At 37.4% G+C, this 18,972-nt stretch overlaps 1 protein-coding gene across 1 annotated transcript in view; it reads left to right on the forward strand.

Annotated features, from left to right (window-relative positions):
• The window catches only part of PDHX (pyruvate dehydrogenase complex component X), an 87,359-nt gene that overhangs the window by 49,374 nt on the left and 19,013 nt on the right, over positions 1-18,972 (forward strand). The window contains exons 7-8 of the mRNA XM_067557548.1: positions 5,081-5,264; positions 7,425-7,572. Of these exons, the coding sequence (XP_067413649.1) occupies positions 5,081-5,264; positions 7,425-7,572 (332 nt within the window). The remainder of the gene's footprint in view (positions 1-5,080; positions 5,265-7,424; positions 7,573-18,972) is intronic.

The following is an 18,972-nucleotide window of genomic DNA, read 5'->3' on the forward strand; positions in this document are numbered from 1 at the left end:
GCATTTCATACATGTGGAGTGCTAGCTTCAGTTTCCACTTATGTCACTGACTTGCTGTCACTTTGTGTCTCTGTGTATCGGTTTCCCCATCTATAAAGTGAGGATTTTATTTACAGTTCTGTTTGTATTGTAAAATGCTTTGAGGCCTATGATAAAGGACATCCTAAAAGTATGAAGTGTTTATAACTTTTTTATCCTTAAAATTTGCATTTCAGTGTAAATCTCAGAATTTTAAAAGGACTTACATCCTGTATCACAATTTTTATTTTTTACTAAATAGCAATGCACAATGTGTAACTCAATTTACAAGCTGCCCATGATCAGTAGCTGCACATTTTCCATGCAAGCCACAGGGAAACCTATTTCATTTTATTGAAGCTGTGACTTCTAAAGGAAGATACACACTAGAAGTTATTTTTAGTACATTAAACACAATATTCATGTATCAGTCTATCATTATTTACTGTTGTTATTAACATTTATGTAGTGCTGTAAATGTGTCCAAAATCTTGCAAAACAGAGACTCCAGCTGCAGTATGGAATGGTTTACAGTAGTATTTTATAGCATGAAAATCAAAGTGTATAGTGGAAAAACTACTTCAGCCTCAATCTCTGTATCTGTGTGAATAAAATACCTTTTGGAATACAAACCCATTATAATCTTTTAGTTAGAGCAGTCTGCTATTTATAAAATCTTTCTCTACACGGTAATTAGGGCTTATTATATGACAATATTTAAGATGTTCAAGTTTTATGGCTTTATTGTATTGGATTTAAAAAGGCCTTGCTTCATAATGTGAAAAGTCAAATAATTAACTGCTTTTTTTGTTTTTCACCTTAACTATCAATATGTAACTTTGTAAGTGGTACAACGTTAGGTTTATGCTGATATGTGGTTGTTGGTTTGCTTAATAGAGAAGATATTGCAGTAAATGATCAATGAGTGCAACACACTGGAAAACGCAATCAAGGAACTTTTACACTTTCTGGACTCTTAAGTTGTCTAGTTTAACTCCTTGGTTTAGGAAGAGATTTTAGGAAAGAGGGGAGACCAAAAGGAGTTACACACAATGGCCAGTTACAGTTGCCTTTTGTCAGGGCAATTTAACTATTGTTCCCCATGTGTGCCCAAATGAATCGGGGAAAAGATGGTGACCCAGCTCAGGCCCAGCAGAGCACCACTCCATGGAACAGGCTGCATCAGTCTAAAGAGTGGTGCAGCTTTACACAATCAGTGCCTAAATCCAAAGCCCATTGAAGTCAATAGAAGGACCCCAATTAACTTCAGTGTGCACCAGACCAGACCCTCACTTTTTATACTGGGACGCTCTGTTTGCTCTGTATCCTAGGTTGTCCCGTAAAAGTACAAACTTGTTTTTTCACGCCAAATTGCAGGTGTGATTTCTGCTTTTAAGGATAAAATAAAATTTAGAGAAAGCCACCAAAGTAAACAAAAGGCAGAGAGAAACGGTCTTCTTCTTCAAGTGTATGCCAGCGTGGATCCCATGGTGATTGCATATGCACCTCATATGTCTGAGACTGGAACCTTTTGAATAGCATTGTCCATTGTTGCTGCAGATGTCAAGTCTGGGAGAGCTTCACTGCAATATGTGTTCAGCTGATGCTGCTGAAACTCCTCATCCCACTGTGCAGCGAGAATGCTACTTGCCATTTGCCTGCACTGGAATCCACACTGACTCATACACAGAGAGTGGTGACTTTGAGAATTTGTAGTTTGTGCAGATCCTGCAATCCACTCTCCATCCCTGCTCTTTGGAGTCCTTAGCTATTGCAGATGTTGAGTCATGAGGGAAGTGAGGGAGGTTTGCCGCTGTCCCAGGAGCACAAAGAGGCACAGGGTGTATGTATGGCCCCGCCAAATGGCTGTGCACAGAATTCCGATCTTGTATGCATGAGGCACATACGTACTTACAGTGAGATCCCACACTGACTACAACATGTCGAACTGCAATTTTTGTATATCTTTCTAAAAAAAGATAGAGCACAGAAAGTGTTTCTCTTTGCAGAGTGTCTCTCTCTCCATATATTAACACTCTTTGACCATCTTTCTTTCTGAGGCCAGGTCTACACTAAAAAGTTATGTCGAAAAATTCATACCCCTGCATCTGACGAAGTGAGTTGCAGCCCACGAAAGCTTATGCCCGCAGAAATTTGTTAGTCTTTAAGGTGCTACAGGACTCTCATTGTTTTTGCTGTATACAGACTAACACGGCTACCCCTCTGGAACTTCATACCCCTGAGTGACGTTGTTAAATAGACCTAACCTCCCTCTGTAGACAGTGCTAAGTTGATGGAAGAATTATTCTGTCAACCTAGCAGCCACCTCTCAGGGCGGTGGATTAACCACAGCAACAAGAGAACCCTTCCCGTTGCTGTAGTGAGTGACTATGTGAAAGTGCTACAGCAGTGCAGTTGCAGCTGTGCCACTATAGTGATTTAAGTGCAGACATAGCTTGAGAGTTTTCTGTCCTTCCTTGTTCTCTGATGCTCAGGGGAAAAGAACTGAGGTGGCTGAGGAACAACCGCAGAGATGCCATTGCACTTCCCAATGGGCACCACGAACTGCAAGGTTTTGTTAAGTTATTAAGGTTTGCTGAATTGGGCCCTCTAAATACTGTTGTTTAGAATATTCTGTTCCAGTCTGTTGGCTTCAACTGCAAAATATATAACAAGTAGGCAATTGCATTTGAGAGAAAGGTGTCCAAGTTACACAGAGTACTTCCTAAAGTACTTTGCATGGAGACATTGAAAGTATTAGTTAAAAGGCTGCACATTTCTCAGTATCTGGGCCATCTTATTATAGTGGTGTAGTGAAGTGTAACACTGAGTTGCCAGTGTGAGCAGACTCCATGTAGTAACAATTTTGACAAAGAATATTCAATTACTTTAATACGTGTGATGGGAAGGAAAATGTCTGCTTACCAATGTATTTGTGTTGTTTTGACAATGGGTTTACTTAAGATTCATTCCCCTCCTCCCATGCTGTGTTAATGGGTTTTAGAAGAGCAGTTCAAAGCAGTGTTGCTGCCAATCTTTTTCAGTATTGTTGTTTGATGAGAGATGCCTGGCATACCCGGCCAGCTTTATTTTCAGGCCCCCATCTTAAAACTGTTTTGGTTGTATCCTGTGACTTTCATAAATTGGTAGTGTTGGGATTCTATGGTGTCTTTTTATTAATCAGTTGAATTGCACAGATTCTGTAATAAGAAATGTAATGTGCTGCACTTGAAGGATTTAAAGACTTCTAAATTAATCTTCTAATTTTAAAAATAAAGATCTGTTTCACTAATAGTTTTATATTTATGTACACTTAAAATGTAAGGAAATCAAATGACTTCCATGCATCATGTACATGGTACAGTAATCAGATGGTTTTAATTAAACACTTGTTACTGCCATGTTAAAAAGCAGAAATAATTTTCTAAATCTTTGTCTTATTTGTGACCATTTTCTCAGTTAAAATATCTAGTTTTTTCTTTAAATATCATTTTATTCCGTAAATAAATAACAAATGCTTGATTTTAAAAGAAACTCAAGGTATGACTTAAATTTGCAAAAATAAGTAAATTTCTTATTAAAAGTGAAACTGCATCCTTATCTCAACCTGTTGTGCTTTGGTACTTCAGCAAATAATATTTCTGGTTGATTGTTACAGTCCTATAACAGTTTAATTCCAATACTGTCTGTGTACCAAAGCATCTTTGTTCACTAATGTCATTGAGGATGTTAACACAATTGTTGAAATAGTGTCAGAGTTAACCAGCAAAGACCAGTACATATTTTATAGACCATATAAAAATAATAGCTATTATATTTCATTAATTTCTCAGCAATGGGGTATTACATTATAAACTTAAGTATTGAGATTCTATAGGGCTGTCCTGATTACAACAATTTAATTGTAGATCAATTTTATGCAAGTAGGTCTTGCACACAAGCAGTCTAGTTAATTTAAAGGGGCTCCTTCTGTGAGTTAGGCCTGGTCTGCTCTCAAAGCTATAATGGTATAGATGTGTTCTTTGGGGGTGTAAGATTTTGGGTTTTTTTAATACCAATGTAGCTAGACTGGTATGAGCTTAGTGCAGGTGCAATTATGCAATTCCCAGAACTGGTATACATTATACCAGCATAAGTACTTTAACACTTATATAACTGTGTCCATACTAGGAGCATTTTGCTGGTTTAACTATACCCGTATAACTACAATGGAAAAATCCTCCTAGTGTAGAAAAGACCTAACAGTATGCTGGACTGGGCCTTTAGTCCAAGATCCAGTAGAAAATTTCTAAGTGTATTTATCTTTAAGCACATGAGTAGGCTCACTGACAGTGCTCTACTGGATTAGAGCCTTAACTCTTAATTCCTTAAGTGCCACATTTTTATCACCATTCAGTGGAAGTGGTTACCGTTTGGTTCAGTTTTAATAGTACGGCACTGAAAACAATTCATTTGGATCAAAAAAATGTGGACTTTATCTAACTAGGCCCACCTTTGTGTGTCACTGTGTGATACAGACTATTTATTATTTTAAAATGATTCATGTAATGTGACTAACAGTCTCAATCTCTCTGAGCCTTGTTTATGACTGATCTATTTTTCAATGCACACAGTTAATGCAATTATGTGTATGTGATCATCTATGGTAACCTAAACAAAACAGCTTTTATTTGCTGTGTCCCATGTTTCATCTGGTCCTGTGATTCCTTCATTTTAAGAACTGACAATACAATACACAGTATAGTTTAGCCACTGTTGTCCTTTAATGATGATAAAGATACTCCTATTTCTCAACTGCCCTGTACTCCTGCAGATTTAAATCCTATCATGGCAGGGGTGAATAATTTATAAACCTTTTATGGTGTTTCTTCTAGGAGTTTTTATTTTGCAAATTATTATTGATTAAAAGTAATTGCCTTTTAATTTCTAGTTTAATATCCAGAATTTTAATAGCCGGAAGTTGCTTATTAGAGCTGACTCTTGAAATTGTAGCATTTCTTATTTCTCTGCTGTTGTAATTTGTTCTTTGTAAGTATTTTTCATATTACTGTTCAATCAACAGGGATGCACTCAGTCTTCTGCAGCAGAAACAGAAGGGCAAAGCTGCTGAATTGAGACCTATGGTTTCTCCAGCCCCTCCCCAGGCTACCGTAGTGCCTTTGGCTTCACAAGCAGCAACCGTGTCCTCTCTTTATCCACGGCCTACAGTTCCACCAATTTCTGTATCGGGTCATCCTGCTGCACAGGTAATACTTCTGTTAAAGCAGCAACTTGCATTATGTTACAACTAAATAATGCCATATCTTTTCATTTTAATTTTTTTTAAAAAAGCATGAAGACAAATATGCTAAACTTCATTTCAGTCGGTGCTGTCTAGTTGGAGAGAGGGGCATGGATTCAGAACTCCTGGGTTTTATTCCCAACTCTGCAACTGACTTGCTGTGACCATAAGCATGTCACTTAACATCTCTGTTCTTACCTATGCTCGGAAAAAGTGAACTGAATTAGCTCAATTGTGCTAGTTTAACTGGACTGAAAACCCCACTTTAACGCCAGTGCAAACGCAGTTTGACACCTTTAGCATGACATGGCTATGTATCAACCTGGTAAAGTTGAGCTAAAGATATTAAATTGGTGCTAACTGGGTGTTTAAGTTGTTAAATTAGGTAGTTGAGCTAAAGTGATCTATCTGATCACAGTTGATCTCCATTTTTACCTCAGTTGAGCTAACCCAATTGGGAGACCCCCTCCCACCCTTTTTTTCTCCTAGTCTACATAAGGCTTCAATGTCGAAGTTTTCCTTTACCCAGAAAATAAATATTACATGTATCTGATTATATGTATAGCACTTTGAAATCTCTGAATAATAAAAGGCATGGGAGTGCAAAATTCTATAAGCATGGATTAAAAATAGATAGAGATAAGGAGCGTGGAGTTGGATTAGGCAAGGGTTAGAAGATTGGGTCTGAGTAAGAATTAATGTTTGTGTTTAAAAATGTCCACACCTTGTGAGCCTCTCTCTGAATTTGCCCTGAAATGGCAGAAATATTGAAAGATCCATTATTTTGGAAGGACTTCCACCATGCCAGGATGCTTCCAGACAGGATTTGTGAAATTGGACCATTCTGGTTCTAGAGCCAATCTTGAAGAACAGCTGCAGGTTCAAGACTGGTGCCTGCTGACAATTTATGAGCGTAATGGAATGTTACAAATTTGGTATTCTATGATGAACCATAGAAAATACTGTAGATTTTTTGGTAAGGTTAAAAAAGTAATAGAATTCCAGGCCTAGATATTGTTTTCTGTCATGACAAAAAAAATGTGTTCTGATACAGCTGTAAGGCAAAGCACCCTGTGATTTGTGTTCAGCACAAAGTGTATGCTGTATAATGTTGGAAAGTATTTCTTGTCAAAGCCACCTATTCTCCCAGCTTGATATTTTCATTGGCATTACAAGAAATTGCTTGCAATATAGGTCTGTTTCATCAAAAGGTTGCGAATGCTGAATTGTGACATGCCTGAATGAATTGGGCAGGAGAGACAGGTTGATGACAAAGGAGAGAGATGTACAGTGAAACCTGTCTTAAACAACCACTCAAGGAACTGACAAATCGAGAGCCCAAAATTGCTTCTACTAACAGTCTTCTACTCAAATAAAGGTGCAACAGAACCTTACTCTGCAGGTCAGGCCCTAAGCTGGTGTAAAAGAGCAGAGCTGATTTCACCAGCTGAGAATCAGGGCTAGTATTTTTGTAATAACTAGCTAGATCAATAAGATTCACTATACTCTGTAAATTGTAGTTATCTTGTTCCTTATCAGTGACAGGAAAGAAATATGTTCAGAATAATATAAACTGGGTACACTCTGTTTTCCAAATTTATATGACTGTGAAATTTTCTTTAAAGAAGATTGTTACTTGTCAGTATCGTCTATGTGGGCCACCTGTCTTGATTTCCTTTGTCTCCTAAAGATCAAGTACTTGCACAACATATATAGTACTGTGCCTAGAATCCCTGTTTATCCAGATTTAAAGCTGGCAGGCACAGTGCACTGGAGCAAATAGTCAGATTTTTTCAGACTTCATTTTGTTACACTCCAGCTTTATGGAGTAAGATAAAAACAAATATTGTACTGCATTAATTTCTTGGGTTCTATATTACCTGTTTTGCTGGTCTGAATTGGATTTTTCTTTCTACTATCTTTCAGCAAGAATAGAAAATTACAAATATGTAAATTTAGTCGTAGGCATATTGATGCTAGCTAAATTTTAATGCTTTTTGGAAATTGAGGGTTGTTGTAAGCGAACAAAAGCTACCAATTGAAAAGGATTACTGCATTACTCTTGTTTCAGCAGAAGAGTGTGTGTTCTCTACCTGTATTTAGTATGCAAAATATTTGCTTCCAGGGTACGTTCACAGAAGTTCCTGCCAGCAACATTCGAAGAGTTATTGCTAAGAGATTAACAGAATCTAAAACTACTGTACCCCATGCATATGCTACTGCTGACTGTGACCTTGGTGCTATCTTGAAACTAAGGAAAGAATTAGCGAAAGGTTTGTAAATGTTATTTATTATTCAAAATAAACTGACCTAAAGAGTACCTAGTACTAACTGGACTATCTTGACCCTGCTATACAATTAGTTGCACCCGCACTGTCGGTACAGAGTGAGTTTCCATACTAGATATTCAAATAATCTTTCCTTCTCTGTGCTGTGACAATTTGTTTTTCTTAAAGAAATTGTTTTTATTAAGACATTTCCGGTCTCACTGTCCTGATTCCTTAACACTTTGTATCAGTTTCTGGGGAGGCTAGTGGTGATTGAGATGTGATTCCACGTATGTGTACATATCCAAAATCAAGCAGAAGTTAATGTGGTGTATTTTATTTTATTTTGTTTTGTTTTAAGTTTGATTTTGTTCATGTTGTTTTTAAAAGTGGCTTCCTAGGAAAATGAGCATGCTTGTCAAGATGTTCTAATGTGACTTGAAATTTTGGGTACCTTTATTTTTCTGACGAAGTGCGTTACAGCCCACGAAAGCTTATGCCTGCAGAAATTAAAACTGTTAGTCTTTAAAGTGCTACAGGACTCTCGTTGTTTTTGCTGTATACAGACTAACATGGCTACCCCTCTGGAACTTTATTTTTGGGAGTCCAATATCATTTTAACAGGGCCTGATTTTCAGAAAGTTTTGGGCACCCTTCTTGTGAAGACCAGACCCATTTGTGATGTCTCAGGTTAGCATCTGAATTCACTAATCATTCGGGAAAAACCTTTGCCACTGTGTTCATAGGAGATACATTTCACATAGGCCATGAATTTATGAAAAAAAATACTCTCTTCCAGAATTGAGAGTGCAGCCTAAAAATGACAAAATGCTTCAGCACAGGTAGTGGATAATCTTCAATCCTTAATTCTACTTCAGTTTTCATCAGCTGTATTAGTTATTAAAACTATCTATGTTGTTATGTAGTCTTTTCTCAGTGCATTACAGACAAGGAAAAAATTGTCATTTGCTTCATCACCCTGTAGATCAGACACAAACTCTGTGATTGCTTGTGGTTACTGGATTCAGGCAGATTATTAGGAGACTGGAAGACTGAAATGTTATTCAACCAATCAGTACGAGCACACCCACGCAACTGCAGTTTAACACAAGATTTCTAATTATACAGTAGGTTTTTGTTTCCTTTAGTCCTATCTCTAGAATTCATGCAGATTTTTCTGACCATCATATTTCTTAGTAAATATGTGCAGTATTAGAATCTTGGCATATGAGGATGGATTCATTATACGTTGAATTCCTAAATGACAAATCTGTGTGTAGGGTGCTGGGGGATATCTCATTAAAAATACAAACATGTCCTTTTCCCACAACATGTGCTACCAGAAACCTGGGTTTTAATAGCCTAACTGTGTTGAAGCTACTGGGAAATGAAAGGTAATCCAGTATGACTAAAAACTTTGTGTGGCTTTGTCTTCACTAGGAAAAAAGGTGTGTTCTTAACTCATTAGCTAGCACATGGTAATTAACATGAGGTAAAATAATAATGAAGACAAGGCAATTTATAGTTTTAACATGAATTGGGAGGTCTTTCCTTGACTTCAGTGTGATTTTATGTATGTGCTTCAAGATAAATACCAGAGCTAGTCAGAAAATAGAATTTCTGTCCTGCAGAAAATTCTGACTTTTTGGGGAAAAAAGTTCCAAATGTGGATGAAAAGTCAAAATTTCAAAATTGTTTATTGAACAGATATTTGGAAAAACTTCAGTTTGTAAACTAATTGTTTCATTTTGATAATGTTGAAACATTATAACATAATTATCTATTATAATATAATTATAATGTAATATAAAATTAAATATAGAACTAGATGATAAATTAAAAGTTGAAGTGAAACAAAAGGAGATAATCTAAATGACTACTTTCAAAATGTTTCCATTAGAGATTTAATCTAAATTAACACATTCCTGCAAAACATTTTAGATATAGTTAAACTGCATTCTCTGGTGGAAAACTGTTCTATTGAAATTTTTTTCCACCACCTTTATTACATATGCGTATTAGTACTCTGCGGAATTGGGGCCTGAAAAGCTAGTCTTGGTGGTGAATACTGAGATTTTAAATATACCCTACTAGAGAATGCTACCTCAACTCTATTCAAGATGCAAAGAGGTTTTTTTTAAGAACTTCTATTTTCCAGGATCAGCTTGGAGCCCAAGTGAAGTTTTATTCTTTATATTTGGTGAACTATGTAGATTGGGGATTTTCATTGCCTTTGAAGAAAACTAGCTATTACATTTGCTGGCTTTAATCACCGTTTGTGTGTACTGAGGAACCCTTTATACTTATGGCAGAAGAAACATTTAGGCAGCCATCTAACCACCCTTATATTTACCTGCTCAAAAATCTCTTCCTCGTTATAACCTAATGTAACAGTTGCATTGTTGTTTGTGAATATATCTGTTGTTTTTAGTTGACCTCAGATTCAGAGCTGAGGATATTATAAGGAGTATTGGTTATTACAGCCACTTAAATGATCTGAAGAGAGAACATCACCATAATACAATCAATCTATTTTCAAATGCTGTTAGTAGAAATGTGAAAAAAATACCTAAATTATTTCAATCAGGCCTTTAGGTCTGCAGGCTAAGTTGCTCAAACCAAACATACAGCTCAGTAGGTCATAATGTCATATTAGAGAGGCTGTAGGTTTATTATGAACCAAGACATACTGCTCTTTAATAAATCAAATTTATTTAAAAAAAAAAATATTTTAGAATTTTGTCTTCTGGCTTAGCCAGGTAGAAACTTTAGCCTGAGGCAAAGCAAATTTCTCTTTCGTTCTGTGACATAATGCTTTATTATTTGATCACATTCTTTACTGTGTTATATTTAAAGGACTACTTCTGATTAATTATTCATTTTAAAAAGTGCACATCACCTACATGAAGATGATACCAGTCTGGTAAACTGTGGAGTCATGTGATAAATGAATTTACCATGCACCTCTGACTTGCCTTCTGCTCACTAATCCATCTCTTAAGGATTTATTCTAACATTGTTAACCCCTCAGTAGCTGCAAACACTTGCCATAATTCTTAATCAACCTGCTCTGGAAAATTTTCCTTAGTCTCCCCCAAAATATGACATTTTATCTGCAATGCTCAGGATGGGCAAGATCCTTTTCTGCACTAGCAATATCTTTTTTTTATATATAAAATGTCATTACATTAACGTCTGCCTTGAATCCCTGCAGAGGATTTAAGTCTATTCTCTTACTCAGTGGATAGGCCTCTGTTTAATTTAAACCAGTTATATCTGAATCTCTCACTTCCGTGAATTATACTCACATTTATTACTTTTCATTTTTTAGGGGGAAAATGCTTTAAAATCATTGGAAAATAATTGACTGCTTCTCCTTTTGATGACTCTAGTAAATAATGTTGATGGAAGGCGCATGTAATCACTTACAAAGTTTAATTTATCAATGTATAAAATTCAGATAATTTAGGCACACAGATTTATCTTTGTCACTTTGTAAATCTAATTTTGGACTGGGAGGACTATCATCCATTCATTTCATATCTCTGTGAAATCTAATTTTTCTCCCCCACAGAAGTATGAACTTCATAAACCCAGAAGCAAAGCTCAGCTCTTCTTAATTTAAAAAATAAATGTGTTCCAGAGCTTTCACAAAGTAAAAGTTTATGTAAGTAAATATTAGGCAGAGTGAAGTCTGTTAGTGAATTAGGATTAAAATTCTGAATGTCATTTCTTTTACATCAAAAGAAAAATTTGCCTTTAGTATATCAGTATTTTCTTTTAATGAATTGTGTGTAGTTTTAGGAAGATGGAGCTTTGTTCTTCAAGGATATTTTTGGAGATGTGTGAATATTGACCTTTGTTTTACACAAGAAAGTATATAGATAATCTAAGAAGTTTCTCATGTGCTTTCTGAACTGAATGGTTTGATTGTTTTTCTTCTGTCATTTAGGTCAGTTGTGCATATGTTCTCAGCTGTTGTTGACCCAGTTTTAATATTTATACCCTCCATTATATCACACTAAAAATATAGACATGCTATTACATATGATATATACGTTTGCATTTAGTCTTAAAGCTTTCTGGTTGTGTTTATCATCATCATGACTTGAAAAAGTGGCAATCCTGGTAAAGGGCCTCTGACAGCACAAAGCCTGCCTAAAGTGATATTGCTGCAGCACAGTAGGCACCACTGGTGCTGATTGCCAGCCTTCGCCTGACTGTAAAGCTGTGCTCCTCCAGCAGAATTCACAAGACAGGGCCGCATTGAAAAAACTTCTTGCCCTTCCCAGTGAGTGAAGCTATCTTGAACTAGATGCATTAACATAAGCTAGTGCAGAGAGTCATAATGGCTGGTAAGGTGGAGGCGAATCTAACCTGTAATCTGGTTAATACTCGCATCCAATTTTTGGAGAATAAAATCAAAGAACCTCACCACTGGAAACAAGAAATGAAACTTAATCATGCATCAAGCCCTAGGGAAAGCAGAAACAGCAAAATAGAGCAATAAATAAATTTCAGTGCACAGAAATACAAGTAAGAGAATCAAGTTAGTTTCCTAAAGAGAACTGTCTCAGCACTTCTTCACAGTGATCAAAACACCAAGCTCAGCACGGCAGTCTAATAGCTAAAAAGAGGCACTGAATACGAGAAAAGGTACCAGTTTGACCACAGATTTTCAACCACAAATATACATCATTCATTGAAAAGTAAAGATACCCGCTTGGCAGAAAAACACACTACACACCACTTAAATTAAATTTTAAAAGGATATTAGACCTGAACAATAAGCTAACTTTGATGTACCACTGACCCCCCTCTTGCCTCAGGCCCATTACTTACTTAAAGTGACCCTTAATCCCTAATAATACCCTCTAAAGAGTCTTACTGGTTTAGTGTTTTAGTTACACATCTTCATGTTTATACGATTTTTCTTTGCACCCAGATGAATTGCATGCTGTTTGTAAACAACTCCACAAAACACAGGGCTGTTTACCAGGGCAAAAGAGGGTGCTACTAACTACCTGTTTCAGTGGATTTGGGGCAGAAAGAATCACTTCGCCGGCTGTGATGCCATTGTGGTTTTATGTAGAGTGTTCAGCACTTTACATCTTATTCATTAGTGCACTGGAAAAGCTACCTCAGTAGAACTGCAGCAAACCTTTTGCCCCACAGTGAGCTCAGGAAGACAAGCCCATCAAAGCTTGTTTGCTTTACTTTATGAACTGTCTGACCTTCACTGGAAACTTTCAAACACATTGGACTTACTGCAAATAAAGAGGCTAAAGAAAATAAAGACTGGGTGCCTGTGATCCAACTCGAAATGATACTACTTTGAATAGTATTCTGTCCTCCTTAATTTATTGGAACAGCTTTCAGTTGTAACAACTTAATGTTCTCCTGATGATCTGCATTGTGAGAAACCAACAAACTTTCTTTACTCTGAATAATCACTAGACAACTAGATTAACACTAGATTAACATGTTCCCTTCTTAATTCATCCATCAACATTCAAATTAGAGACTAATTCATATATAGATGTAACGTGAACTGTTTTATAATACGGTCCATTTGACTTCAGTGGAGATGCCCCAGTTTACATCAGTTCATCTGCCCACATAACATTGCATTTTAGATTTGGGGCAGGATATCGTGGCTTAAACTCTGTGTGCATTACTTTTGTAAATTTGTGCTAGATTGCAACCAGAAAAGGCCCCTATTGTAAGCAGGAACTTTTGATTGAAAGATTCTATGATATTTGGAGTTATATATAGCTTTATTTGTAAACAGTCTTTCTGAATTTATTGTAAGCATTGAATCATTCATGAAGCGAGATCATAGTTTTTGTTTCATTGTTCCTTGTGGAAATGGCTGAATACTTTATTTCCTTGTCATCTTGCACATGCAGTAGTTTATAACATTTTCTATAGAAATTGTACAGAATCCAACACAGTAATTTAAAAGTAAGATTCAGACATCTGTAGTTTTTCTAGAGCTTTCAATATACCCTCCCCCACCAGTAACATAGGTTTAATTAGGTGGTCAGGGTTTAAATTAGGTTTAAAGAAAATGCATGTGATCTGTTTCATAATCCTTCCATTTAAATATCTACTCCATTTTCTTTCCTCTAATGGCAGCTAATCCACTGAAATTCCATTTATCTTCTCCACCATCATAAAAGATTTTTGGGGCAGTGGTCTCTTCTAAAATATAGTTCTGTTCCAATCAAAATGGTTTTGGGAGCAGTAATCCTAAGGTAATTTTCTTTAGCCATCAAATGTAAAGCCACTTGAACTCGATTCAAAATTATCTCATGAAATATGGACTTTTTTCCTTGCTGTAGTAGTTGAGCTACCTAATTGAAGGGTTTGGCATAAAGCCCTGGCAGCAGGATTATCTATTCCACACCCTGTTGTTAACTTGTCCAGTGTCAAACAGTGAGTCACTTTAGGTCCAATCCTGAACATTGTTGGGTGACTCCTATTAAAGTCTATGGAAGCGAAGGGTGCTTGGCATCTGACAGACTTGGGCTATTAATCTCACAGAGATGTTGTGAACCTTAAATAAAGTCTAAGCGCGTGTGTGTGTGTGCGTGCGCGCTTGCATCATACAGGTACTCTGTGGCAGAGTCAGGGATCAGATCCAGTTCTGCAGTTTGACGGTGGGATCATCTATGAGGTGTTTGTTGTGTTTATGTCAGACACTGCCCTTTTGCATCTTCTGGGTTGAAGTTAGATGATAGAGTTTCTGCAGCAACCCAGAATAGGTTGGCAGGACTTAAGGTGAGTTGGTGGAATTTAAGGCAGGTGAAAAAGTTTGTCACAGAGTGAGAGCTTTTGGCTGGTGAGCACTTTCCCATGCTCAGGCAATGTAGCCATCTCTCACTGGATAACTTGAGGAAAGATATGTGTGAGGGCTGGAAATCAAGGCAGTGGAGTGGATTTCAGGATGCCAGTTACAAGTCTCCTAAATGCATTTAGCTGGATATTGACAAGGTGCGTAAGTGAGCTTCTTCCCCAGACAGGTATGCAGTACTCGACTGTGGAATAATATGATACCATTCGTAGCATTTGAGCATCAAAACCTCAGTTAGAACCTGCTAGCTTTTAAAATAAGTGTGTTAGGTCTGGAGTAAAATTTTCAGAGGTACCTAAGTGATTTAAGAGCCTAGCTCCCATTGACTTTCAATGAGAGTTTAACTTCTAAGAGCTCAAGACACTTTTTTTTTTTAAAATGGGACTTAGGAACTTTTGAAAATTTTACCAAATGTCAAATTATTAATTGCAGATAGTTTAATGAATATTGGTCTTTTAAATAATTGAGATTACTATATTCACAGGAAAATTATCCACCAAACAGAACTGGTGGAATAATATTCAACAATTGGTTGTTCAAAAAATAAATTATTCATCACTAAATTACCTTATGACTTGACTAGTTCTACCATTTATCTATGTTGCAGTAGGCCTCCCTTTATTGTTTTGCTTTTTTCATCCTGAATATTTCTAACCATTTTTTTTGTAAAGAAAGAATTACAGTTGTTCTAGGTGTAATACCCAGGTTGTCAGTAGCTTTCATGTTCCCATATGTAAGTGTTCTGTACAACAATGCCAAAACCAAAATGAATAAGCATTTTCTTGTCTTTGGGGAAAGCAATCCAGTCTGCGTGCACAGTAATCGAGGTGCAACTGGGTAGAGATTTTTGTCTAAAATGAAAAACATACTTTCAGAATGTGTGGCATCTATTCCAATTCAAAGCTTAATATAGTTCTCTGCTAAAAATGTTTCACACCAACAGGGTCATCCGAATGCCAGTGCATGATAATAAAAGGATTTTGATTTACTGAAAGCTTGACCTTTACTGCAAAGCTAAGCAGCCTTTGATATTGTCACACTGCAATCGCAAAGAGCATCATAAAGGTCTAGGTTAAACTCCTTTGTGAGTGGGTTGTCATGTGGATGCCTTTGGATTTTCCAAAGTTACCTTTATATAAATATTGAGGAAAACAAAAAGACGGGGTCACCTCCTTTAGGAGAAGGACCGATCACTACATCAATTCCTGACCATGTCTGAATTCTAACCAGTGCCTGGGTTTGGAAGCTATCTTGTTCTTTTGTTCTTCTCCTGAAGGAGGTGATCCCACCATCTTGTTTTGCTCTGTATTTTACCTTGCATGTACACACAGCTTCCCCTTTCTTCTCATTTAGTTTAAAAAAAACAATGTAAGTCTAAAAATCATTTAATATAAACTTCAGCAACTTAAGATGGATTTTTTTTTTAAACCTTTCCCAGTTTGAGGGTGTGTGCATAGACCTCTTGGTGTGATATACTCTAAAACTCATAGAGGGGATTACATTTTTTAAAGCTTTGCATAAACATTTGCTATTCCTCACACTCTGACCTGTGAGTGAGTTTTTCTTCCATTTTACAGATTGGAAAATTGAGGCACAGAGGTGACAAAATCACAGAGCTGGGACTAAACTCAAGAATTATGGACTCCTAGTCCTGTGCCCTAGAAACTAGAGCACACTACCTTTCCTCTTTAGTAAAGTCCCAGGGGAAATCTAACTGTTAGCAGATTCTGATGGCATACGGTTTGATCCTGCTGTTACTGACTGACTACTTTTTAGCTGCTGGCGTACCTAGAGTATTTTCCTTTGTTTTTTCCTCAGATGAAATCTTACTCACAGGCTAGCATCAAAGGTAGTTTGAATAGATTTCAAACCACTAAAGTTCATAGGAAGAAACAGAATGGGTTCTACTCACAAAATTCTCTTGTCTTCATAAAATGATTCATTTGCATTTGGTGTGGGTGCCTCTAAAAATTCACTTGTGTATCCCTGGTGTGGATTCCTGAGTATTGCGTGAAGTGGTAGTGAGCCAGGGGGAGAGGGAAGGGAAAGAGCCAAAATGTCCTTAGATTAAAATTGGTTTGTGTTCTGAAAGGATGATCCCTTTTTAATTTGATTTTAGGTTGGTAGGATGGTGGCTTCTGACAAATAGGCAAGAGAATCCAGCATCCCCTAGACTGAGAGTTTTCAGTCTTCTGATTTGTTATAAATAGACACAAGTAAGGTGGTCCGGTGTAAAAGATGGTAGGAGTAACTATAGGGTCACCTGACGTACATTTTCACTATACATTTGACCTAAGGCAGCGGTTCCCAAACTGTGGTAAACGTACCACCAGTGGTACACAGGCCAACCCCCCATGGTATGTATCCACCGACTAATTAAGACTGCAGAACGTGGGCCTGGCTCCACCAGTATCTCTGTGCTGCTGGGGGGCCGGCTGCGGAGCCTCCAGTGGCGCTCGGCCATGCAGGGGCTGAGCGCAGCGACCCGCAGTGTCCAGGGCGGCCTGGCTGTTCTGCCTCCCTCCCTCTCTGCACACACTCACAGCAGCCAGCCAGGAGCTGCTTCAGCGCTGGCTGCTCCCCACTCCCAGCCTCCCCTCTCTCCTATGTGGGCCCAGGACCCTGGCTAGGAGCCACTCCTGGCCCAAGCAGCGCAGCGGCCGCCCCCACCTCCCAAGATTTCACCAGATATTCACCAACCAAGTTTATACACCAACTTTGCTCTGTCAAGCAAGCACATCCTTCTCATTAAAGGCATATCAGAAATCTCAGATGGGATAAGTTTATAATGCATTTATTAATATTTTGCAAGACAACAGCTTTTTATATACATAGCTATGCTATTGATACAATGTGTCTTAACAACACTTGGGTTTTAAGATGACAGGTGGCATTTTATGTTGGTGGTGCACAATGTGGCAGAGTTTGGGAACGCTGCCTGAAGAGAAACAGACCCTAACAGTTCTGGCTAGGGCGAGGAATAGTATGGACCATCTACTATACAGAATTGTTTCTCATACACAACTCTACCAATGCAGCTCAGTATTCATTTGCAACATCCCTGCGTTTATAATACTATCATGGCTCTCTTATGGGCAGACACTACCCGTCATGATAATACTGTAGATTAGTTATGTGGACAAAAGAAGACAAGGATGTGACCCCCAAATTTTAGTTATAGTTAAGCAGATATCTCTTAATTATGGAGATGTAGCTTAACTTCCTGTGTTTGAGAAATGTTTTCAAACACGTTTCAGGTGCTGGAAACCTAAACCTCACAATTGAAGCATTAATGCTGCCTTGGCTATTTCAGGAGCCAGCAGTTACCATGACAGTAGACTAGTCCGTCAGGCTGTATCTCTTTTGATAAATGAATTAATTTAATATCCTAAAAAATCTCAGACATGCCTTCAGGATGATGCAATAGTTGTCGTGCAGTTGCACTACCTCTCCTGCCACACAGTACTGATTGTGTCTAGTTATCACAGCCTCCTCCTAAACACTCTGCAAAGTAACATAGGGCAGATAGAGCCATTGACTTTTTTCACTTCTTATCTGGAGTAGGGGGAAGGGAAACAATCCTATTGTCTAAGCAATATACACCATTCCATATGTTCACACTGGACAAATCCACTCCTCTCAAGTTCACTTTTTGCCTTCAGGCTAAATCAATAATATTGGGGTTTGGTTTGGTTTTTAAACTCTATAGACTGCTGACCCATGCGTCAAGAACTGCTACCTGCTTTGCTATTGTTGCTAACTGAATTTCAGGATTTGCAGATGCCTTCACCTTGTCAATCCTTGCAGTAAAAGGCCCCAAGGGTCAGTGTAGAATGGTGTGGTTCTGGTTCACCGTTGAATACAAGATAATCCTTTGTGATTCTTTTAGTTTATCATCACGGAATATTAAAATGAACAATGAAATTTGAATATACAGGATTGTTTGTTCTTTATTTTTAAACAAACAGTAGATTTCTGCATGAGACATAAACCAGTGTATAATACACAAAATACATCGGTCATCCATATGTATACATGTATGTGTTACTCTTTGTAAACTCTATCAATAACTCATTTATATTACTGTATTCTATTCCATCTACAGAGTTGCTCCCCCAAAGTTTTATTTTAATATTGTAATTAACACTGAACTAAAATTAATTTGCTAACTGTACCAAAACTGCTGACATTTAGAACGAGTCTAAAGAGGAGATTTCAAAGGAACACGTGCAGTTAGGCACCTAACTCACAATGACTATCAATGGAAATGAAGTACGTTACTACCATATGTACCTTTGAAAACCTCTTCCTGAATCTTGACATAGTCTGCTTACTAATTCTTCCTACATGTTTAGTTGGATACCTGAATACCTTTTATTCTTGTCATAAACTGTTAAGTGTTGCTCTGGTACACCTTGTTAGACAGCAGCTAGGTTGCTGTCAGCCAGAGGTGGCTGTATTTCGGTAGGAGATGGAGTGATTCCTGTGTGTATAATAAATACTGTCGTTTGCAAAGCACCTTAGTATCTTTCTGGAAAAAAGGATGAATA

Source organism: Emydura macquarii, unplaced genomic scaffold (assembly GCF_026122565.2).
Source record: "Emydura macquarii macquarii isolate MOO-44397 ecotype Brisbane River unplaced genomic scaffold, CSIRO-AGI_Emac_v2 contig_1876, whole genome shotgun sequence".
NCBI classification, from domain to species: domain Eukaryota; kingdom Metazoa; phylum Chordata; order Testudines; family Chelidae; genus Emydura; species Emydura macquarii.